Source organism: Choloepus didactylus, chromosome 8 (assembly GCF_015220235.1).
Source record: "Choloepus didactylus isolate mChoDid1 chromosome 8, mChoDid1.pri, whole genome shotgun sequence".
Taxonomy (NCBI): Eukaryota; Metazoa; Chordata; class Mammalia; order Pilosa; family Megalonychidae; genus Choloepus; species Choloepus didactylus.
In genome coordinates, this window is record NC_051314.1 from 104,185,371 (window position 1) to 104,212,122 (window position 26,752).

At 34.0% G+C, this 26,752-nt stretch overlaps 1 protein-coding gene across 8 annotated transcripts in view; it reads right to left on the minus strand.

Annotated features, from left to right (window-relative positions):
- The window catches only part of CCDC91 (coiled-coil domain containing 91), a 516,404-nt gene that overhangs the window by 66,092 nt on the left and 423,560 nt on the right, over positions 1-26,752 (minus strand). For all 8 annotated transcript variants that reach the window (XM_037844945.1, XM_037844940.1, XM_037844941.1 and 5 more), the window contains one exon: positions 14,514-14,627. In XM_037844945.1, the coding sequence (XP_037700873.1) occupies positions 14,514-14,627 (114 nt within the window). The remainder of the gene's footprint in view (positions 1-14,513; positions 14,628-26,752) is intronic.

Below are 26,752 nucleotides of genomic sequence, written 5' to 3' on the forward strand. Positions count from 1 at the left end.
TAATACAGTGTACAAAACCTCAAATTACTTGAAAAAGAATGATACTGTGGTGGACAAGTGGTGAATCTTCTACAAGATGTGTAATCAAGCTGGTGATTGTTAAAGCTCTGTTTTAGTAAGAACGAAGCCTACCTAGTTTGACTCCCACGAATCAGTTTTAGAATTAGCCGAAACACTAAAAAGCTGGAAAAATATTTCTGCAGAAACCATAGCAACTTGGGAGAAACTCTCAAAGTGTGTACTGGCCATCTGTAATGTTTTCTGTTTTTTGATATGCTTCCTATGTTGGATGAATTTCCAGTCTTATGAGGTATGACTCCCTTAGGTAAAACCAGAATACTCAGTTATCCAGCCTGTTCTATTCCTAAAGCTCTACTCCCAAAGCTCCACTAATCAGAGTCAACTGTGCAAGACTTTGACCAAGAAATGAGCAGAAGGAGAAGCTCTGTTCAACATCCATTTTGTTCATGAGGATGGTGATGGAGGCATCCAACTGTTCAGTGTGACAGTGGTTGCATTAAACAGTGGTTTCTCATTTTATGATGGGAATGTTGCAGCACAACAAGGAATTTATCTGTAAGTCAGTTTTGTGGTGTACTCTTTAGTATTGTTCCTGGAAACTTAACCTTGAACCTGAATCTCCAGTCCTCTTGATTGGGTCAACTTTACCCAATATCCTTTTACTATTGCTGTTTAATCAACCAGAGGCAGCTTCTGTTGCTTACAAAAGAGCCCAGATTGATACATAAATTACCTGAAGTGATTGAAGGGAATACAACTTCAGGAAAATAAGAAAGATCTATGATTAGTTATTTGGTTCTGTAAGACTGATGGCTGCTGGTATTCTGAAAACAAAACAAAACACATTAAATGTAAAACCTGGCAGGCTACAGCCTACAGTAGCAAAGTAAAAAATTACTAACTATGGTAATTTGGAATGAAGTGACCACTGAAGGACAGACTTTTTCGAGATCTGGTAGCTACTGATGGAATGCTACAAAGAATATGAAGCCTTCAAAGATTAAAGCACAACATCAAAAAAAGATAATGAAATGCTCACAATCCTAAATTTTCAATTCAGGGTCAGGCTCATAGCTACCAGTCACTCCTTAACACTGTCCTCGGAGAGGGAAGTCAACATCTGTGAACAGCAGTGTCCATCTTCTGTAGCCAGGGCACTTAGTCCTGGCAGATGACACTGCTTTTAATGTGGCTAATGGGAACCTGAGGTGGCAGAAGTCAAACAGAAGCACTTAACTGCAACAGGCAGGAGGAAATGATTCCTGTCACTGCTAGCAGGGCTGAGTAGTGATCACTGATTTTGCTACTTGGTCATGCAATCCTTATGGACAAAACAGACAGGCATACAAAAGAGCCTAACTTTAAAAACTTACAAAATATCCAGGTCTATTGAATGGAGGACTGACTTGAGCCACTACAACATAAATTTGTGATGTCTTCTCCAATTTCTAGTCCTGAGTCAATGCACAGACCCAGGGTTGTTTGAGTGAAGGGGAGAATGCAAATGCTTGAAGTTGTATGTTGCAACAAAATCACAAACTGTAAACCTTCAGTTTGGCCTTATTCATCAAGGTAACTGTGCACTGGTAAAAGAGGAATATCAGGTCTTTTTGGTACTGCTGTTGTGTACTAGCTCTGAAGTACATTACAATTGGGAAGCCAGAATACCACTGTAGACTAGTAGTCAGAAAGGATACTCAGCGGAATCAAAGGATGAATGGAGTTTTACGTAAGTCTGCCTCATATCCAGTCTACTAGGGCCCTAACATTACATACTGTAGTCATTTCCAGAGTTTATAGTTGGTATTTGAGAGCTATAGATGTGCATTCTTTATTAGATCTCTTAGCAACAGGTATAAAACTGTTAATCTGGTAAATGCCTTTTTCCCTCTATCCCAATAGACACAGAACACCTATTAACAGCTGCTTTCATATGGTAACTAAAGAAGTAAACCATTTTATCCTAGGGTTATATAAATTCTTTGCCTCTGTATCACAATATATTTCACAAAGACCATCACAAGGACAACTACATTGATGATGTATGTCTCCAGGTCCTGGAAAGCAGGCAGTAATAAGTACCCAAGATTTTTCAGTAAGACATACCTGTGAGTCTATTATGAGGGCAGTAATGTGGGAGATACATTACATGAAAATCCAAGATCTAGTACCTCACTAAATTTCCCAGGAGTTCTGTGGTCTGGAGCATCTTGGGATAACACCTATAAAGTTAAAGACCATTTGTTGCATCTTGCAACCACCTACCACTAAGAAAGAGGAAAGGTGTCTGGTGGGCCTCTTTAGAATTAATAGATAACCACTTTGGAAATCCTTTTTTGACTTATTTAAGGAGTGACCTGAAAGCCTCCAAATGTGAGTGGGTCCCAGAGGACAAAGGATGCTTCCTCGCTAATACAGGCTAAAGTGCATTCACCAGGCATTAATGGCCAATAGCTTCAATGGTGTTATAACTCTTGGTAGCTTAGCAGGATGCTATACAGTGCCCGTGGCAAGTTCTGTTAGAAGAATCCCAGCAGAAGTCCCTAGGATTTGGAACAAAGACATCAGGCAAGAAACTTTGACAGGCAGATCTTAGCTCAGTGCTGAATGCCATTAGAGACTGTATATTTGGCTGTGAAACAATAAATGTGATCCAATCTGCCCACAATGGGCTGGGTTTAGCTGATCCACCAAATAATTAAATCAGTCATGCTCAGTACCAAGACATATCAAGTGAGTGTGATATATGTGGAATAACACTTGAGAAGGTCCTGATAGTAGAAATAAGTCAGATGATCAGATCACTCACACTCTCAGCAATACCTGCCTTGTAGTGGTTAGAGGCCATAAGAGACTTCAGGACATCCATTTTGTGGGCAGAGTGAGCATATTTTTGCTATTATAAATAAAAGCATTATATTATTTTAGTTGATGTTATTGTACTAAGTTTAAATATGGAAGAAGAGTGTACTTTGAGCGTTAGGTTTAAGTATGGATAAACAGTATATATTGATGCTGGACAGTCAAGTAAAGTTTTGCAGTGTTTATCTCTTATGTTTTCTTAATTCAGCAGTTTTTGAAAACCCTTAACATATTTAGGGATACTTCATTCTTACAATTTCTGTCTCTACAAGACAGAAGCCACAAAATGTTTCCCTTGCTTCTTTTAGGTTGTCTCTTATTGAGGCTTCAGTTAGAAATGTGTAAGCTGAAGAAGGAAACTCCATGAGGGACCTTCTTTGCTGGGGATAGCAGAGACTTCCAGCTTTTGAGGACAGCAGAGGCTGTGAGATGGAGTTAGTGATATAGAAATGGCATAGATGGAGAAGTGGAAGCAAAAATTGTTTTCTCTGGTGTTTAATAGGGAAGTGTTGATGAACAAAACTGAGAATCATGGAATCTCATGGATAGAATGTCATCTGAGCCAATGGATGAAGAAGGAAATGAAGAATTACTAGGAAAAGAATACAGAATGATGATAAACATCTCAGAGAGAAATGATAAGAAAAGATAAATATCAGTACATCATTCCCAGAGAAGAAAAATAAGTAAAATTGCTGACTTTTCAATTAGGACTCCTGCTTAAAAAAACAACAAAAATAGTCTGAAAAGGTAGTCAAAGGCTAAGTAAGATGTGATACATCCACAATCTAATGGCTTAATACAAAAACAATATAATTATAATAAACGAGATATCTTCTTTCTTTCTGTTATAGACTGGGTCCACATACATGAAATAATTGGTATTCCTTCAAGGAGTAAGCACAAAGCTTCCAGAACAAGTCAGGAGCACAGATAGGTCATGTCGGTGCAAATGAATCAGCAACTAACAGAACCTCAAGAAGGTTTTCTCTGTTTTCATATGAGAAGAAAAATACTGCATCTCTTAGAAAATGGTTTTTTCGTGCTGTTTCCAAGACACTATTAGTTACAAACCAAACTGTTATTTTTGCCATTTTTTCAAAGGGAAGAACTGATGGCTGAAGAAATAGATATGATGGGAAACAGCAATATAATAAATCAAATAGAATAAATTTGAAAACTACCCAGTGTGTTTTAGTAATAACGTCTCCTTTCTACTGAAGATCAGAGATTCTGACAACAAAAGGAAATGAGAAAATAGTCATTTCAAGAGTTTTATTTCAAAAACACATGACAAACTCATTTGTCTCAACCATTCATTTGAAAAGTCAAAGAATGGGAAGCAACAGATACATTCACAATATTCAGGATAAATAGTTAAAAATTATTAACCTATTATGGAGTATATGGGTATAATGTCTATGGGCCAATAGTTTAAAGTACACAGAGACTGGATATTTCAAAATGTTTTATAAGAAACTCTTGTAGAAATTACTACAAAGCCTGAAATATGCTGTCTAATCACTGTATCTTTCTTGTAAATGACAGTTTGTCTTCCTAGCCAAACAGAATTAAGAACTGACAGCTACTGAAGAGAAGCCTCAGACCACAGCAAATAGTAGCGTTAAACTATTGTGCTCCATGCTACTGGAATAAGCTTTTTAATTTCAGTATTCTCCAAAACAATACAGCTGCAAAATTTAACAAAACGGATGGTTTTAAAACAGAATATGTTGGCAAAATGATTGTTTTCTTAAGGAATGAAATAACAGTAATGCTGACATGTTAGTTTTGTTTTTTTTGGTTTTGTTTTGTTTTCTAATTCAAGATAAAGTACAATATTAAGGGCATTAAACAGTAGCTTATAGGCCAACAGAAATGTGCTGGGTATTAATTTCAAAGATGTGACCTGTGGGGACCTTTATGAGAACTAAAGAGAGAAGGCGAAGGGTTTTAGTTTTAAATACTAGCTTTAGTGGCTGGATTGGAAAAAGGTGCATGTATTACTACCTAGAATTGTAGAGCTAGACTGGATTTAGGAAAAAAACAAAAGCAAAAAACAAAACAAACAAACAAAAAACACCTTTCATGCCCACTTATCACTACCACAAAAGCAGATGATTTTTAACTTCACAGCTTGATTTATGTTTCACAGTTTTATAGAAATCTTATTTTAAGACTTCTTCAATGTTTTATCACCACCTAATATGGTCATAACAATTAGGGAAAAAAACAGTCCTGTTTATAACCTAAATTGAAACCATAAAATCCTGCAGGAATAAAAAAAATTTAAAATATCTAAACCAATAGTTTTTGCTAGGATATTCAGAAGTTCACACTAGGTAAAGCAAGCTATTTTTAAATGATTTATAAATCACTTCTAACATGTGATTTCAAATAATATCCCAAGTGAGGTGTGGGCATGATATCTGTGTCTTTCTACTTTTCTTCCCAATAATTTGGGTCTTATACATCAAAATGGTGCATTTGAGATGGAGCCTGTAAAAACAGAAAGGTACATCCAACATCTGTTAGGTGTAGATACTGCTAATTCCTATAGAATATGGCATGGAAAATAATGTGTAAATTAAATTCTTCAACCAGTGTTAAACAGTTACTGAGGAAGAGCGCACAATTTTCCTATGTTGTTTGCAGTCAGAACTAAGTTGAAATCATAACTCTCTCTTTTGCTAAGCTTGGGAAGTTTTCTATCACTGCTTTCAATTTTCCTTATTCGCAAAGTGCAGATATTATTTTAGGGTTGTTCTGAGGATTGAGACAGTATAGGTAAAGCACTCACCATAGTACCCTGTACAAATCTGGCAATGAATAAATGGTTATTGTTTTGTATTTTTTTTCTGATATAGCATATTTCACTTTAAAAAATTTGATACACATTTAAGTAAAGTATTTGTAGGTACTCCTTTGGTGTGGAGATCATAATAAGATAATGTTTTCTGGATTTCTCTATTACTGGATTTCCATAGTAAGCAACTTTTTTTTTAATAGTCGAACAAGCTCAGGTCTTTCATACTCTTCTCCTAGGTAATATCCTTAATTGTTCACTCTGTAAACTCGAGTTTCCGTGAAAATACCAACATCTTTTCCTAATCATGGATCTCAAAACTGGGCCACAAAAGAACATAATGGTAACAAGTTGGGCTGTCTGCTTGAACAGTCCTTTTCTATATCATTGAGTACCTCATGCCCTTCTAGTTTCTCAGTTGTTGGTATTATAGTTATAGCTCTTCACTGGTTTTAATTACTTGTGGACTTTAATAATCATCTTCAGATGCTGGTTTCATTCTAAGATAGTACAATGAAACCATTAGTATACATGAAGTTGACAGGGTGAGCCAGTGTGATGTAGTGAAGGGAGCACTGAATGAAGAATAGGAAGCCTTAGATCAACTCTCAGCTGTGTTATTTATTAGTTGTAACACTGGAGAAGTCAACATTTCTATCATCTTCAATTTTCTGGTTTGTAAAATCAGAATAATCACTCTGTAGGTTAGTGTAAGAGTGAAATAATACATGTAAAAATCTTTGTAAACTACCATTGTTAAACAGATATTATGGATCTAGGATATAAGGTCTTTCTTTCCTGGTTATCTTATTTATCCTTATTTCCAACCACTGTGCTCAGACTATTAAGAATGCTCAGTATTGTTTCACTGAATCAAAAAAACATGTAAACTGAAGCTTCTCAGTGTGCAGCCATGGACAGGGTGGGAAAGGATACACAGATGCATGCTGTGTGTGTGTGTGTATAAAGAGAGAGAGAGAGATACCAATACAGCTTCATTCTTCATTTCCTTCCAAATAGCTTCATAGCTTTGGTTGAGGTAGTGCAGTGAAGGGAAGTGTGTGCCTTTAATTTATGAATAAATTAAATTTAATGAATAAATGAAGATCCCCCCCCACACACACACCCTTGCCCAAATACATGCTTTCTGAACTTCTAAAGGCAGCGGAAGAGTAAATCAATGTAATAAAATTTTTAAAATGTATCTAGAAAATAGAGTTGTTTATAAAAGTTTTTATAAAATAGATTTATAAATATTTACAAATCATTTGGTTTCTCAGATTGTTGTCCATCCTCTTCTCACTATATAGTTTCCATTTGAATGAAATCAGAAACCTCCTCTAATCACCTCAATCAATCCATCTTCTGAAATTTTATTGTCAGTTTTTGTCAGCATATGCATTTGACCTTTATTCACGCACTGTCATGTGTTATGGCATCTACTGTTTAGCTCTTAAGCTTTGTTTTCATCTTACATAATCACATAAAGTAAGAGCTCTTATACTTTCCTTCCAAAAACAAGGACTTTAAATTATTTAAAGGCTTGGTGCTCCTGGTCAACCACAGCTGCTTTGGTCTGGTAGACACTGCATAGTGCCACAGAGCTGATGTAACATAAAAATGAGTCTCTGTTATCTTCTTGTTCTTCTTAACTTTTAACCTGAAACTTGCATTCCTCTTTTATGATCTATTCATCAGCTTTTGTCTTTATTACTGCTATATCTTCCTCACATGAAAAGGTTCTTTGCCTAATGGTTAACAGGTGACTCCAAAGCCAGATTTGGAAAGCCACTTGCTAAATTTGTGACTTTGGGGTTAATAATATCTGATATGATTATGAGAAATGAATTTTCTCTCTCTCTCTAATAATATTCTTAGAATAATACATGGGACCTAGCAAATGAGAAACCAAATGATTTGTAAATATTTATAAATCTATTTTATAATGTTGATCAAAGTATTAGCTTTGATCAACATTGTTGTCATCATCATTTCAACTTTGGGGCCTTTTGATAGCAACTGCTTCCTCTAGGTCTGACCTGTAGTTTTCTTTCTTGCCCAGTTGGTTCTCACCATTTATTTTGTGATATTTGTAACCAGTGTGAGCAAAAACTTTACACAGTTTTGGCCCATCTCAAGAAGATATACCTAATCACAGGCCTCATGATGGTATGTCCCCCAGGTGTGCCACTCCCTGACTGCCATGGCTTATGACTCAAAGTTAACACTCAATGAGTATGTGCTGATTTGACTTGTACTGAATCAATTTTTATCACCACTTAAGTTTAAAAAATGTAAGTATAGTATACTAATGGAGAAAAGGTCATCTGAATATTTAAAAAAAGTATCCTTTCACCAAAGAACAAAGCAAATCATTATTACAATAATTCAAGACATGATTCAGTAATTATTTGGATAAACACTTTAAATTATTACATAATAACAGAGATAAATATTTTAGATACTAAATGACCCAAAAGAAAGTCTTAATAATCATTGTACTTTGATTTAGAACTGTTTTGGTTTAAGCAAAATGCTGTTTCAAAAATGAGTTAAAGAAGATTATATTAATTGCTATAACAAACTAGTTCTTATGTGCACATACATAAATTTATGTTTTGACTTTAACTTGGAACATATGGTAGGTTGTATTTCAGCACTGGAACAATGGGATTTAATTTAAGCACTGAGTTATGTCTATAATGTCTTCTCAATTACTCCCCTGTTGAAATGGAAATGATCAATAGATACGCTTTTATGGGTGTGTGTGTGTGTGTGTGTGTGTGTGTGTGTGTCTGTCTGTCTTGATTGCCTTAACAAAACCCATGGTGGCTCACATGCCAGAAAATTCTTTCAAGGTTATTCTTGTGCAAATTAAGACCAGCAAAACAAGAATAGGGAGCAAAGGGACTGTTAAAATATGAAGTGGGGGATAGCAATAAATTTGGGTGATTTTGAAGTATATTGTATGAAATAAACTTTTACAGAAGAGCTTAGAATAGAAAAATAGTAAATAATTTAAGATTATACCCATATTAACTTTTAAAAGCTATAAAACCTTTTGAAACCTATTGGAAGCTCATTGGTTTCACTACTTCCCTTCCCAATCAAATTTTCTCTTCTTTAAATTTGGGGAGGAGAGTAAATATCTGATGGTTTGAATTAGAATGCAGGCTGTGTAAAGTAGGTTAAATTCCCTTTGGTATTGAAAACTGAAGTAAAACTGAAAGCGCAGGCAACAATGATATGTAAGGACTTAATTTTCATTTTAATGTGCCTTTGTCAAATAAAAGCATTTTCAAATAAGAGACCCAAATCAAAATTTACAAGGCCAGTTACTTTAGAGCACAGAGGCTGAATTCCATTCTGAGCTGCTGCTTGCATAGATAACTATATAGCCTGCCCTGGAATGAAAAGGAGCAAGGCTAATTAACTAATTAGGATGAGACCTAGAACAAGGGGCTGAGGGATGTGTCATTTTCCTACACATGGTAAGCTTCAAAACTAACATTCAAAATATTATGATGTAACATTTACACCAAGAATTAATAACTTCTTGAGATTCATCAGTTGTCAAAGCTATCAGTTCTCATAGCCCTGACAGAATTTTAGAACTTTAAGAGAAATTAGAATTAACTAGTACAACTCCCATATTAAGATGAGAAAAGTAAGGCATCAAAAGGTATTAAATAACTTGTGAAATCATGTTTAATTCAAGTAATTGTAGAACTGATTAGGAACTAAAGATAGTTCATTTTGGCTAAATATTACTTTTTAATCAATAGCTTGAGATGCAAACACCTGAGAAAACTGCAGCAAAACTAGATTAAATAAGCCCTTTTATAATTAAGAATTCTTAAAATGCTTTGGTCATAAAACTTTTGAAGTGAAGATAATTGTACGCCATTCCTCTCGGAAGATTTAAATTAAAAGGATCCTCTAAAGTGAAGGTTTGTTTTCCTGGAGGTGATTTAGAAAACACGGACCATAATCCTAGGTCTTAAGAGGAAAAAATAATAATCTTTTATTACATTTGGATGAGACTTCATTTTTTAGGAATCATTGCTTGGCTGTAAGTAGTTGTTGCTTACTGAATGTTATTCACACTTCATCCCTCATAGTGGAGGCTCATGTTTAAGAGTCTTAATTTGTGGGATGGGTTGGAACACTTCATTCTAATCCAAGGGCCATAGGGCATTACAAACCACAAATTCTTCCTCCCCGGGGAGCTGTCAAGGGATGTGGTCTTTCCCATCTCATTTTTCGGCAATCTCCTTAACTCTAAAAGAAAGTTTATGGCACTTATGATCAGATCTAACATAATGCCATATGTTAGCTACCTTATCTTTTTCAAAATAGCACCAAAAGGATTTTGATTGCTTGGTTACAATGAGGCACAAGAAAAGAAAAGTCTGAGAGGAAGAAATTTTCCCTACAAGATGATCAGGAACAGGGGTCAACAAACTTTTTATAAAGGGCCAGACAGTACATATTTTAGGCTATTATGTAGATTTCTAAATCCATTAAAAAAACAAATTAGACAATTTCTATGGAAAATTTATGAGAGCTAATCATTAGCTTTTCAATTCCATGATAAATTTGTGAATCCAATGTAATATTTTTCTTTCCAGGTTTAATAAGATAGTTTTTTTTTGTTTTTGTTTTTTTTAATTCCTCTGAAAATTTATCTTTTACAATACTCCTAAGAAAGACATTTTTATCACTGGAACTGATATATTATTAATGTGAATTACTTTTCCAGTTTGTCATTTAAAATGCTGTCTTTGGATATTTTGATTTCATACTGATTTTGGTTATGGATATTTTGATTTCATACTAATTTTGGTTATGATTATGACTTGGATTGAGTATCAGAGTTAGTAAGTACTTAGGATGCAATTTCAGTGGAAACGATGATTCACTTAATTAGTGCCTGTATAGGTAGTCCCTTTGTCCTGTCCAAGATGTTTACAAGAGTTGAATGGAAGGTATCAAGTTTAGTGATAACCCTGTTGATTTGATACATAAAAATTGGTAAATGCTATTAAAAAGTAAAACATTTTTTTCTGAGAAGAGCCAGAGAAACTCATTGTTGCTGGCTATCAGATACTTCACCTTCTTATCTGTAGAAGCCATTTCATTTTTATCAGTTGTAGGGTCTAAAATAAGAATATAGGTATAATGGTAGCATTCTATAGTTTCCTTACACATAAGAAGTGGCAGTAATGGTAACTACTGACTATGTTATGAAGGTTAAAAAGTGCCAAGGTATGTGTTAAACTCAGTCGATTTTGGACAATTTTAGATATTACTTACTAAACTGTATTTTAAAACACTGGCTCATAAATGGAATTTACATAGCCACCTCCACCTCTTGAATATGTTACAAGTCTTTAATGAATATAAATACTTTGTCACCTTACAGTTTTCATTTAAAAAATTTTTTTTTGCAATTAAATGTACTGCTTTGTTCAATGGCAACGTTTTTTTTTACTTGAAACAATGTAATTTTACAAGTCTATAATGATAGTATGTTTATATAGTACAATTTATGCTATACATAACACTACCAAATGATTATTAAAAACCCATGTAAAATTAGAGAAATACATTATAGGTTTTCAAAACGCCAATGGAAAAAGTTATTCTGAGGAATTATCAGAGATAACCAACTGGAATAATTACAAATTCTAATACTGAACAGAACTGGTTAACTCATTAAAAACTTGTTGATTTCAGAGACACAGAAAAGCAATGCTATCCTTTATGGTGATTTGTGATTTCATTGCATTTTATATTGTAGGATAAGTTGTAAGTTATTTGAAAAGTTAAGCATTTTGGATTTTTCATTCTGTATTTCTTGGTCTTTTAAAAGACCAAAGAAAAAGAAGTAGGGAGAAAAAGGGTCTTCAGTCTTTATTAAATTCGTAAGGGTAAGATAATGTCAAAGGAAAGATTGCTTAGGATAAAAGACACATAAAGAAAGGAACTAACTTCAAAGATTTTTGAAAACTTCAAGAGGGAAAGAAGACTGCCTGATTGACTGGAACAAAAGCCCAGCTGGAACCAAGGTCTATAGGGCTTTTGAGGTGTCTAATGTTGAAAATCTCAAGTTGACTCTCTAGTTAAAAAAGCTGGAGAGGAGAAAGGAAAATTTTTGTTCTGGAAAAGTATTCTCGGATACAAATAGAAATCCTTCTTCCAAGGGAAGAAGAGATGAATTGCCCTAATTTGGTCTTTTGGAAAGAGACAAAAAGATTATGAATTTGCTAAAAACTTTTGTTTCTTCTAAGTATTTTATAAGCTCTGAGATGTCTTATTTTTGTGAAAAATTTCCAAGCCCCAAGATAGTCATAAAATTAACTTGAAACACTGAAATATATTTTTGGAAAGAAGAAGAGTAATTTTTAAAAAGTTACATAAAAAAGAGGTCTAGTAATTAGTTGGTGCTTCCATTTTAGACATTTTATCTACTTTCTTTTTATACAGCTTTTCTTTTTTGGAGAGATAGAAGCATGCAGATATTAAAAGTATTCCATAATATGTGTTATTTTTTCAAAAAAAAAAAAACCACCAAATCCCCAAGTTGATGTTTTAATTTCGTACTAATATATTGATTAATTCAGTTTTAATTTTCTGAGTCTACTAATAGGAATGGAATAAACTTTCAGAGTTCCCACTATAAACTTCAGAGGAAATGGAATTCCAAACCCTGATCAGAAAAGCATATACAATGCTACTAGGACTTTGTGTTTTTTTCTTAATACTGATGATGATGATAATCATAGCACATTTACTGAGTCCTTACCATTGCTGTTCCACGGTATGAAATATATTAACACATAACTCTATAAGGTAGGTACTATATATTATTCTTTTTTTACATATAAGGAAACAAACACAGAGAAATGAAACTATGATGAAAAAGGATCTTAATGTTGTCATGAATTTGTTGTTATTTAATGAACAGTTTGACATGTGATAACTAGTTTACCAACATAATACTAATGAATATTAATCTTTTAAAATGATTTGCCCAAACACAGATTAAGCGGCATAGTTCACTGTCAGTTCTCTTCAAGAGTTAATTTACCTCACAGAGGGAACAGATAACTTCTATAGAGGCATTTATTGCTCTCATTTTAAACATTTCTTATAGCAGCTACATGACTCCCTTTGGGAAAGTAATATTATTTAAGCATTTTTTTAAGAAAACTCTTCCATGTTGATCAAAGAAAAGTAGTCTAAAATAACTTTATCAATGGGTTTCCTTTGTTATACAACCTCTTGCCCAGATTTAGAGCTCCAAGGAGGAATGGCTATGTATTATTAAGAAAAGATGATAAAACAGGAAACACCCACAAGAAGCCTTGAATTTATTTGAAGTCTACGCTCTTTCACTATTGAAATTCCTGTATGTATGTGGAAGGCATCTATAATTCTTTTACTGCATGACTACTTTTGAACCAGATTACTTTTGAACTCCTTAGGGCCACAGATGCAAATAGGAGTTTCCTGAGAACACAACACTTCCTGAAAAGCCAGCTGACTCTCTTTGACTCAAAATGTTTGCTTCAGAAGGTTAGGGACCTATGAGGAATTTTTTTTTGGATGAAAGTGCTTTTAAAAATACCTTGAGATGTACAAAGATTTAATCCCATACAAAATGTTTCTTAATTTATCTGGAAAAGCTACTTAGCAATTGTTTACTTTGTTGACAAATTTTTCTTTTTTGATACCTAATGGTAGCCATTAAGGGTTGAGAATTTTCTTTGTATCACACCAAATTTGACATCAAGTATGGGACTGAAGTGGTGTCATGAACGGCTACTACAATTCTAGCCTACTACTTTAACAGCTAACTACAGGATACTAATCTTATATTTTCTACATATTTGGCTAATTTGACCACTAAATTTAGATATTACATGTCAAATTTCCTCACAAACACAATGTTTTATTTAATTTATATTACGTTAAATATATTTATATATTTATATATAAATATATATATAAATATAAGCAAATATAGCTATATAAATGTTATATGTAACACACAGTATAATATTATAGATAATATTTATATGTCAATATAACATACATATATAAATAAAACATAAAACAGTGTGTGAGCCAAAGTTTATTATATATTCATTATGGAGAAGATTACATTAAAATAATTATAATAAAAATCTTTGTACGTCTTAAAGTGTTTCTCATCTTGGATATTACTTAAAATTAAAGAGGTGTTGAAAAAGATAAATCAAGTTTTATCTATTTCTGCCACTGCTCAAACATACACATTAATAAAAATATATTTTGAAATGATTTTTTTTTGTGACATTCATATTCTGAATTATATTTTTGTAATGGAACCATGGCAGAAGAGCCTTAATTTGCTAACGCTAATGAAGTCCAACAGACTGTACTGAGTTTATTCTTCTGTGGTATAAACAGTCAGAAAATGTAAAGAGTACATTCAAATTCCTAAAAATATTATATTTCCAGAAATGAACACATTTATGGCGAAAACTAAGTCTAAAACTATCTATTTCATGAGTGTTAAGTTAAACTGGAAATGCTGTACATAATTTCTAGGAGTCTAGCAAGAAATTATTCAGTGTTGCTTTTTTTGTTGACAAATGAGATTTATGTTTATAGGTATAACTATCTGAACATATAATTGTATCAGAAAATAATCATAGAGATTTCTAAATTAGAAAACAAATGATATTTTAAATATTTTAAAATTTTATGTTATTGTTTGAAGGTAACTGCTTGCATTCATGGAAGCACAAATTAAAACCCTCCAGCAGATACTTACCCTTTTCTGTTCTTTTATATACTCTATCAGTTCATCTCTTGTTCTTTTTACTGCCTCTTCCACAGCCTTTTCACTTCGCTTCTGCTCTTCTATTATTGCTGCCTTAACAGTTTCCTGTTTGTGGGAGGAGGAAAAAAAGTCAGGGAAAAAGGGAATATAGCATTTAATTGTGCTAATTGTATATAAACTAAAAATCCTCTTCAGTGGGTTGAAGCTCATTCTATTCAAAGACCATCTTTAAACAGGAATAGGAACTTAACAAATTTTTTTGGGATTAGAGGTTCCTCAAAATTCACTTTTCTAAACTGAGTGACTAGAAAAAGAAATGGAATAGGTCACTTACTGCAGGGAGCGTCTGACAGGCTCCAAAGGCTTCCTTACCAACCTTTCATTTGATGTTTACATGATTGATTGCCTTCCTGTACTTTGCATTATCCACCGAGGACTTCCAACTTGTGTTTATTCTTCCAGGAACACCCTAATGTGCTAGCTGTTTTATTCATGTTTAATTTTCCCATCATACAATAATCAAGTGTGGTCTGGGTGGTAAGATTTACAGCTAGTTTGGTTCTCCTGCCAGGTTAGAATGTTGAGAGCTGGGCACCATGAATAAGAGGTAAAATTTTCACCCTGTGTGCTGAGGTTTGAAATGAAAAATCTAGAGAGAAAGGTGGTGTACCCCACTTTACTGAAATAGTAATGAATCTTTCAGGTACCTAAGAGATTTCTGAATTTCAGACAAAGATGTTAAGATTAAAATTCTGAAAAAGAAATGAAACACTTCTCAAAAAAGTAGTGATATTTTCTGCTAAAATAACGGTTGATGGATTGGGGTGAATACCACAAACAAAATCTGTCAACTTCCTTTTATGTGTAGAGGTACCATCATTTCTGGACAGCAAGGCAATGAACTACAAAATGACCTGAAATTTCTGAGAATATTTCCTTCATTTTTCATTCTTAAGGGCTCTTCACTTTGTAGTGTATGTATGTTTTTCACTTAATTTTTCCTGATTCATTTTGGATATGTAATGTAACCCAGAAAATTTTAAATATTAAGGCTCCTCTATTCTGAATATATATACTACGCACTTGAGTGTAAGACAGGACTTACACAGCAAATATTTTCTAATTGACATTTTTTATTTAAAATATATTTTGAATGTTTTCTTAACCCATTATATATTCTTTTATAATATGATTTCTAGTCCATTACAGGGATATATAATAATTTACTCTATCAATCCTTATTCCTGGGTATTTTAACTGTTTTAATAAAATGAAGCAGTAATGAACATCCGTATATGTACCTTTGTGGTGCATCTTACATATTTTTTTAGGGTAAATTGAAGAAGCAGAATCATTTCAGTCAAATGATATGAACTCTTTTAGGGCTTTTGACATTTTGTGCAAATTTCTTTACATAAACTGCCCATGAGAATGACTGTTTTCTTGCATTTTTGACTACATTAGTTTTTAAAACATTTGCTTATTTGGGGAGGAGGGTATGAAATGTCCTATGAGTCATGAGAACTGGATTAGGATCAAATTATGGTTCTGTCACCAATTATTTGTGATACCTTGGGCACATCTTTTTACGGTCCTAGACTTCACTTTCCCCAGAAAATTTGTTAATTTTGGTGATGTACTTATTCTATGAGAGTACCAAACCTGTTTGAAAATCAGATTAGTATTTTTATTATTCAATACCCATTCTTTCCATGCCTTATTTTGCACGGTGCACTTTATATATAAACATGAATCAGAGGGCATGTAATTGAGCTGCCCTAATACGTGAGACAGAAATAATATCGATGAGGGGCATCTCTCTATTTATATAAAGAAAATATATCATAAATAGTATATATTCATTTAAATCTAGTATATTATCTAAAATAAATGAAAATAAAGAGATAAATAACATTTATACAAGTAAAAACTGAAACGTTTTTAAAAAGTAAAAAAATGTACAGCCATTGTTATTTTATCTCATTATAGAAAAGGCCTGGCACTATGTTTAGTAAAATAGTCATACTAAGTAACAATGTAATTTTTCATATATACAAAATGAAATGTGCAACTACAGAAGTCCAAATATATATACATAGTAGAGGACAAAAAAAAGGGGGGAAATGAATTTGCTTACAGCTTTATTTACAGTTAACCTGTACCTGTCATCAGAAGAATAAAAAGACCAATCCAGTAAGGATTTACATTTCTATTTAAATGAAAATGCTAGTATTTCAATTCATGAATATTTCCGAAAATCTTCTGTAAACTGCACAGCATTATATTAACAGTATTACTCATATGATAATTCTCCTTCACTCTCCTGACTGTACATTTCTTTGTCTGAACTTTTCTTACTGTCTTTCTTCTTTGTATTGAAATCTATGCATGTTTTAAAGCACAAATCAAATTCCATATCCTCCCATTAACCCTTTCCTGATGGTTGTTCACCATAATTCCATGGTCCCTAGTTCTCTCTTCCTTTTAAAGCTTAATCACATTTAGTCTCTTGAGTTTTCAGAGCCTACTTTCTCATATTTGACTGTAGGCTCCCTGAAGAAGAATGCGGCTTCCCTTCTATTCCTCACTGTTTTAGGGATTTGCTAGTTCATTAAGTAATATCTGTTATCTACTATGTGCCAGACATTGATCCAGACAGTGAAGACAAGGTACACAATCTTAAGAATTATATTCTAATAGAGAAGGAGGTCAATAAGCAATTTATAAGATGCATAAACAAGATGGTTCCAAACTGATAAAGGTTATAAGGGAAATAAATATGAAACAGTATTGAAACCAAATTGGGGATACATCTACTTTGTATTCAATAAATATTTTGAAAAGGGAAAAGGGGAGTCCAGAAGGTCCTTGTTATTCAGTAATTAGTCCCGGGGCAGGGAAAAGGCTACATAAAGCTCAGTCTTTAAAAATATTTCTTAGTAAATTTGTGAAAAAAGGGTTTCTTAGGGCATTATCTTGAAAAGGGAAATTAAAATAAGGAAGAGAAGTGTAATTTATATTATTTCATAAATTAGTTATCACAACTCTAATTTTTCAATGCAAGAATGGATTGTGTGCCATGAGTATTTGTGGAATATTTTGGACAATACATGCTACCAAACTGTATGGGATCGTAATGATATGGCAATGCTCAGTTGTGACTATGTTTCGTTCATTTTCTTTTGGTATGGTAGGAATATACTGGAAGGAATGAAGTTATTTCAGGATTTTTTTTCCCATTGCTTTGATTTATTTTGATTTGAAATTTTTTTTATTTGGATAAATAAAGTAATTTTAAAATAAAAAATGTGATGTATATACACATACATACATATATATGTATATGCATGTGTGTATGTGTGTGTGTGTGTGTGCATATATATATATATGTGTATGTGTGTATATAATATATATATATATATTAGTTTGCTACCAAACTAATGATCACAAAGGGGATCATTCCTGCAAAAACATCCCAAGGTTTCATAATTTTTCCAAGTAACTTTCTTAATTCTTTTGGTAGGTAAATGGCACATGTTTGATGACCTGTTGGCATCCTCATTAATTTTTTCTTCTAACATTAAGTGGTCTAATTCTGCCAGAATTTGATTTGTCAAAGGTTCTGTCTGTGATTCAGACAGTTGTCCAATTTTGTTTTCTTATACTTGGTGAAAAATTGTAATGTATAGAAGTTCTCACTCAAAACCTTAAAGCAAACTAGGAAAGAAAGTGTTATCAGCTTGAGACAGAACAACAAAAAGCTGAATCAAACCAACACTCTGCGTTGGCAGAAATCTCAGGCATAGAATGCAAAATAAGTATGCTTAATATATATAAAGAATGAGAAGGGTTTGGAAATATGACTGGAAAGAACACAAAACCAAAAGGACTGAGCATTTTGAAAAATAATTGATGAAAAATTTTAGAAATCAAATATATAATAATCTATAGTATTAATCCAGTGGAGGGGGTTTTACAAGACATTAGATTTAACCGAGAAGAGAGAATAAGCGAGCTTGAAAACAGACCCAAGAAATTATCTAGACTGCAACACAAAAAGGCAAATAGAAAACATGAAAGAGAAGCTAAGAGATGTGGAGAATGTATAGTCTAATGTATGTTTCCATGGAATTCCGGAAGAGATGAAGAAAATATACTAGAGGAAGCATTTGAACGTAATACTGGTTCACAATTAAGACAACAATCACAGATTCACAGTGCTAAGAAAAAAATGACTATTAATCAGCAACTATCTACTCAGTGAAACTACCCTACAACATGAAGGACAAAATAAAGGCATTTTCACAAGCAAAAAGAAAAATGCATACATAAAGTCACAGTAAAGGAAATTTAAAGAATGTACTTACTTCAAACAGAAGAAAAGTGAACTTAGGAAAAAGAACTTAGAGACAAGAAGAAATTATGAGGAAAGAAAGTAATAAAAGCTAAATCTAAACAAACATTGAATAAAACAACACTGTCCTTTGGAATTAAACAAAATGAATAACACCTGACAGTTATCACATATGGGACATGAGAAGGTGATCAAAATTAAAAATATTTTAAGGAGAAGAGTAGCAATACCGATTAATTTAATGTATCAAAGCCCAATTATAAATATTTATAATTTTTAAGGAACCACTAAAAGAGCTAGAATATATAATTTTCAAATGAGAAAAAGAATTCAACTTAAAAGAAGGAAAGGAAGGCATGATTAGGGATATACAGAGTTGGGACACACAAAAAAGCAGAAAATTAAATGGTAGCAATAAATCCCACATATCAGTAATTGCAACAAAGTTAAATGGATAAAATGCTCCTTTTAAAAGAAAAAGTATAAACAAAAAATGTAGCTAAATGTTAAGAAGACATAAAACATTATGAATCAAAGTCTGAAAGTAAGTTGATAAAAAAAATACCTATACTAGCTAAGTACGAATCAAAAGAAAGGTGGCCTAGGTAAATTAACATGAGACAGCTGAGGTGTTAAAGTAAAAAAGCTCTGCCAGAGACACAGGGACACTACACACTATCAAAATGTTCAATTCACTAGGAAGCTGTAATAATTTTAACCTTTTATGTATCAAATAACACAGACTAAAATATATATGATGAAAAAACTAACAGAAGAATCATCTATCATCAAAGTAGGAGGTTTTATCACATCTCTCAGTGATTAACAGATCCAGCAGACAAAAAATCTCTAAGGGTACAGAGAACTTGAATACTATACCCAATAGTTCAAGAAGAGTTTTTTTTAGCATATATGGGATATATTTATGAAACTGTCCCAATACTGGACCATAAAACAAATCTCAACAAATTAAAAACAAAAAATTTGTACCATCAAACCATGTTCTCTTTACAGTGTGATTGGGTTATAACTCAGTGACAAAATTTTAAAAAACCTTATGTTTGAAATATAGTATTTTGAAAAAGACAAGGGTCAAAAAGGAAATCATAATGGAAATTAGAATATACTCACAACTGAAAAATACTGAAAACACTACAAATCAAAACTTGAGCTTTGGTGCTAAGACAGTAATTTAAATACTGCTTTTAAAGGAATGAAATGCTTTTTTTAAGAAGACTAAAATGCAATAAGTCAAGAAATTAGAAGAAATGAATACACTCACAGAAAGTAGAAGGAAACAATAAAGAGTAGAAATAAATGAAATAGAAAGCAAATACACAACATGGAAGATAAGATACATCTTAGGTTTTTTTATACTAATCCTCCAAACTGACAATGGAGAAAGATTGTGTTAAGTGTGAAGGGATGATTGAGAGGGATATGTTTTTGTATAATGATAGCTTTTGCTTCCTTGAATTTGTGAGAAATCATATAATGGATAATTGTAGATAATGAGGACCCTTTATAAAGTTTAGACAGTGAAGCAAATTAAACAGCAAAATATCTATGATTTGTGGTTCTTTCAAATTTTCTCATTTTGACGATATGACCCCAAGGTCACAATTTATTTACGCTGAGAGAACACAACTCCCTTTTGGTAGTGACTCTGTGAGGAAAGAGTCAACTATATTTGTAAAACTGATTTTAAAAAAACATATTACAGAGGATATGAGGAGGCAACCCAGGGTTGGGAAGTGCAGGATTAAGGATTGATGGTTCTGACCCTGCGATGGCTAAGAGCAAAAACTCAAGTCCATGGTCATTAAAGAAATCACAAACTATCGGAAAAGGACAACAGAATAATGTGTTATACCTAGGAGAGAAGTGTAGCAAGATCAGTGATGAGGAAAAAAAATATTAGAGTAGCAAGAAGGGGAAAGTAGTTTGGACAGGAAGTTGCTGAAGCCCTTCTAAAGGTTTTTGTTATCTTTAAGTTCATTTATTAAAAAATGAGATCTTCCTCTTTTCCAGAAATTCTGCTAAGCAATGAAGAGTCAGTGATGAATAAAGCAGACAGATTTTGCTTTGTGTTATTTTTACTGGATAGCATTCTTCCTCATGGTCCTTCCAAATGCTCTGAAGGAAAGGAAATCTTCGTTAAATAAAAAGGAAACAAAAAATTATATAAAAATACTCTATCTTTTTAAATAATAGCATTACTATTGATAACTCATATTTGTTTAGTACCTATTATGTTCATAACACTTAGCAAAAGAAAATGAAGGGGGGAGTATAAATTAGCTGCAAGTCTGTTGCTCCTATACGCTTTCCCCTATTCTGCTATTTTTCTATACACAGGAACCTGTTTCTTTATTTTGGAATTTTATTTTCTCTTTCATTCTTTTCTTCAAAGCCACCTGATGAACCAGCTTGTCCAAAGACAATCTTCTTTATGGTGTTCTATTATCACTCTTATATTACAGATGAGAAAGCCGAGACTCTGAGACATTTGGTCACCACTGCCAACAAGTAGGGCACCCAGCATTCCAATCTAGGAGTCTGGCTCCAAAACCCATGTTCTTAATCACCATTCTATATTGTGATAAACAAAGTACACTATCTCTGCCCCCAGAAAACTAAGAAAAGAATTTATCTGGCTATAATCTGGGGTTAGAAAGTTTACTGTATTTTAGGAAGAATTAATTTAAAATAAAACATACCTCTCAAGGAATGAAAATTTGCCACTAATGAGTATATTTCCCAGAATATTTTAGTAATGTCAACACCAATGGAATACAGTATATTCTGTAAGGCAGGGTTTCTCAACATTGGCACTATTTGACATTTTGGGTAGATAATTCTTTGTTGTGAGGGAGATCTGGCGTCTACCCACTAGATCACCTCCAGTTAAAAAGCACTACTCTAAAGTGAACAGTTTGAAGGAGATGACATTCATTTGCATATATATATAATATATGCAGAAATATAATATCCAAATGATTACACAACTAGTGTTTAAATGTGGAAAAAGGATTTATATATATATATGAATTTTTGTTTTAAATGAATGACTAGAATCAGTTTTTATAGTGTTATGGTTGAGTAGGTCATGTTGAATATCATTTAGGATAAAAGCTTATATGACATTTTATGTTAGATTTAAAAATTTCTCCTCATTGCCTATCAGTGTTGTTATGCTTTAACATTCACCAAATCTACCATGTATCTCAGCAATCACAGAATCATGAACCAATAAAAGGCCTGTGGTTGTTTGTCCCTTATCGACATAAATTTAAGGATTATAAATAAAGTTAAATTATTTATAGGAAACAAATCTCAGCAACCAACTCAATTCTGGTCTGTGGGATGTAAACCACGGTATCATGTGGTTGTTTATTTTTCTACGGCAACTATATGCCTAATTTCTTGTTTCTGTACACAATGCATGCATTGTATCTAATGATGCATTATTTTAAAAGTTGCACATGGTTGTGGAAATGCATCTTAGAAAATGAAGGAGTGATAAGCTGGAAATGTAATTAATGCCAGAAGCCACACATCTCATATTATACAGAGTTCTGGTTTGTGTTTAGTAGCAAACTTGGTCATATATTCACACACTGAATACTTCCTTAATACCTATTATGTGTAAAGAATAGTCCCAAATATAAGCTTTTTGTTCTTATCAGTTTGTAATTTACTTGTGGAAAAAAGCAGTTAACACACAGAAACTGTAATAACAATATAATACGACATCTCAAAAGACACTGGTTAATGAGTGGCACTGAGATTAATGACAGCTATTAAGAGGGGAACATTATAAGGTCTATAAAAAGTCAGAGAAAGCTGGGCTGTGAGCTGAGACTTAACAGGTGTTTTGTACATAGAGGCATGAGGATGAAGAGGTATAAGTAGTCATGTGGAATGTCATGTTAGTGCTAAAAGCTTACGTGACACTTTATGTAACAGTACAAAGATAAAAACCAAGTATATGTGTATGAGGCTTGTAGTGACTACTCTGGCTACAGATGAGGGTTCTCATGAGAAGTAGAAGAAAAGAAAGGATGGAAAGCCAGGCTGGGACCAGATGGTACAAAGTTTGTAGTTTACAGTTGAGGCCAGCAACCCAGTAAAGGGCTACCAATAATGGCATGTGAACTAGATGCCACTTCTGCCACTTGTGATGTCTTTACATGAGTCGGCAACATACTCTTTCTTTATAAGCCCCATACAAAGTCTATCCTTGCCTCATCCCAAATGGTATGTCAAAAGTAAACAGGTTGGGACTTCTGGAAGATGGCAGCTAGGAGAGACAGGGCAAAATAACACCGCCATGAAAAATACTAGATAAAAGCCAGAAAGTGACCCAGAACACCAGTTCCACTGATGCACCAGCTGGACAAGGTTTGCTAAATCCATGAGGGCCGTGTACTTGATGAAACTGGGAGTCTGGGTTCTGAAATGAGTGAGTAAGCCTGCTGAATATCTGGCAGCCATGCTGTGGTGCAGGGAAACTGTGGGTTGGTGTCTGGAGTTGGACTAGTTCTTTTTTAAAAAACCCAAAAGCAGCTGCGGATATGGCAGCAAGAACCACACAGTGAAGCACGTCAGGAATGGGCTGTGCCAACGCCTCAATATCTGGTGTGGATGATAGCCTTTCGCGCAACAGTTGCTAATTGTCTCGGAGCGAGGAAGGCAGAGGTGAGCCAAAAGGGAAAAATAACCACGCCCCTTGCAGCCATCTTCCTGGTGGGCCAGGAATGTTCCTGCCCAGCACTGGCGCCACAGCCCAGAGCCGTGCCAAAAAACCCAGTATGACAGGAAGTGTTTCCAGCAACACACACATGCCACAATATCCGGTGTGGACAATAGCCTTTCGTGCACCCACAGCTAATTGTCCCAGAGCTAGGAAGGCGGAGCTGTGCAAAAAGGGGGAAATTAACATGCCCCATACAGCCATCCTTATAGCAGGCTGGGAATGCACCTACACGGCCCGGCGGCCCAGAACTTCCCTTGGGGGATGGCGCTCACCTGTGACGTAGCACAGCCTTCCCTCAGCAGAGGCCCTAGGAGGGCACAGCTTGGAGGAGGGACCCACTTGGAAATCCCAGGGACCATACGCCAATACCAAGGACTTGTGGGTCAGCACCAGAGACGATCTGTAGTGAGACTGAACTGAAGGTTTAGACTCTTGCAACAGCCTTAAATCTCCAGGAACACCTGGGAGGTTTGATTATTAAAGCCACCCTCCCTCCCTATCTGCTCAGACACATGCCTACATTCAGGGTGGACAGCACCAACAACACACCCAAAATTGGTGCACCAACTGGAATCCCACAAGAATCAGACTGCCACACACTACAAAGACAAAGTTGGGGAGAACTGGCTTGAGGGGAATAGGTGGCTCAAGGATACCACCTGCTGGTTAGTTAGAGAAAGTGTATGCCACCAAGCTGTAAAACTGACAAATTAGAGATTAGTAGAGATTAGGCTTTGAATTAGCCTACATATCTTAAAAGAACCCAATAAAGTTAAGCAAAAGCCAAGAGGCCAAAAACAATAGAAAATTTTAAAGCATATGAAAAAACCAGACGATATGGATAACCCAAACCCAAACACCCAAATCGAAAGAGCAGATGAAACACAGTACTTGGAGCAATTAATCAAAGTACTAAAGAAAAACAATGAGAGCATGGCACAGGATATAAAGGACATGAAGAAGACCCTAGAAAAGCATAAAGAAGAACTTGCAAGAGTAAATAAAAAAATAGATTATCTAATGGAAATAAAAGAAATTGTTGACCAAATTAAAAAGATTCTGGATACTCATAGTACAAGACTTGTGGAAGCTGAACAATGAATCAGCGACCTCGAGGACCACAGAACGGAAAATGAAAGAACAAAAGAAAGAATGGGGAAAAAAATAAAAAAAATCGAAATGGACCTCAGGGATATGATAGCTAAAATAAAACGTCCAAATATAAGACTTATTGGTGTCCCAGAAGGGGAAGAGAAGGGTGAAGGTCTAGAAAGGGTATTCAAAGAAATTGTTGGGGGAAAATTTCTCAAACCTTCTACACAATATAAATACACAAAGCATAAATGCCCAGCGAACTCCAAATAGAATAAATCCAAATAAACCCACTCCAAGATATATTCTGATCAGACTATCAAATACTGAAGAGAAGGAGCAAGTTCTGAAAGCAGCAAGAGAAAAGCAATTCACCACATACAAAGGAAACAACATAAAACTAAGTAGTGACTACTCAGTGGCCACCATGGAGGCAAGAAGGCGGTGGCACGACATATTTAAAATTCTGAGTGAGAAAAATTTCCAACCAAGAATTCTTTATCCAGCAAAGCTCTCCTTAAATTTTTCACAGACAAATAAATGCTAAGAGATTTTGCTAATAAAAGACTTGCCATACTTCAGATACTAAAGAGAGCCCTACCGACAGAGAAACAAAGAAAGGAGAGTGAGATTAAGGTTCAGTAATATATTGTTGGATTCGATTTGCTAATATTTTGTTGAGAATTTTAGCATCTATATTCATAAGAGATATTAGTTTGTAGTTTTCCTTTCTTGTAATGTCTTTATCTTGAAATTTTATTAAAAACTCAAAGCTGGAGCTGAAGCTTATTCCTATCATTATTTATGTATCCCCTCTCTTTTTCTTTATCACAAAGAACATTTGTCTAATTTGTTGGTCATTGCAAAGAAGCAGTTTTTTGTGTATTGCTCAACTCTATTTTTTGTATTTTCTTTCATTGATTACTGACTTTATTAGTTACTTCCTTTTACTTTTATTTGAGCTTATTTTGGTGCTTTCACCCTGGTTCTTGAAAGCTTGGTTTCTTCGTTTTCAATTTTGGGTTCTAATAAATGCATTTAAGGCCATGCATTTTCCTATAAGTACTAGTTTGGGTACACCCCACTGGTTTTGATATGTAGAGCTCTTAACTGCTTTTCATTTTGCAATGGTTTGTAATTTCCATTTTAATTGATTTCTCCTTAACTAGATTAAAAGTGCAGTGCCCCATGTTCCTTATTTCCATGGGCATAGATTTTAAACCATCCTTATTTATTTATTTATTTGTTAAACTGTAATTTTATTGCCCTGTGGTTAATGTGGTCCTAGATGATTTTTTTCTTTTAATTTTTATTCAAATAACATATATATGGCCTTAAATTCCCTTTACATATATAGTTCAGTACTATTAATTACATTTGCAATTTTGTGTTACCATCACTACCACCTATTACCAAAATTTTACAATAGACCCAAAGAGAAACTTTGTACAATTTAAGCATTAACTCTCCATTCCCTACCTCCAACCTAGCCTCTGGTAACCTGTATTCTAGATTCTGATTCTATGAGTTTGCTTATTCTAATTATTTCATATCAGTGAGATCATCAAGTATTTGTACTTTTGTGTCTGGCTTATTTCACGCAACCTGACATCTTCAAGGTTCATCCATGTTCTCGCATGCATCATAACTTTTCTTTTTTAATGCTGAGTAGTGTTCCATTATATGTATATACCACACTCTGTATACCCTTTTATCAGCTGATGGATACTTGGGTTGCTTCCATTTTTTGGCAATGTGAATGATGCCGTTATGAACATCAGTGCACAAATACCTGTTCAAGTCCCTGCCGGGTCACATGGTAATTCTATACCTAGCTTTCTGAGGAACTGTCAAACTGTCTTCCATAGCAGCTGCATCATTTTACATTTCCACCTGCAATGACTGAGTGTTCCTATTTCTCCACATCCTCCCCAACACTTATAAATTTCTAGTTTTTAACTAGGAGCCGTTCTCATCGATGTGAGATGGTATCTCATTGTGGTTCTGATTTGCATGTCCCTACTA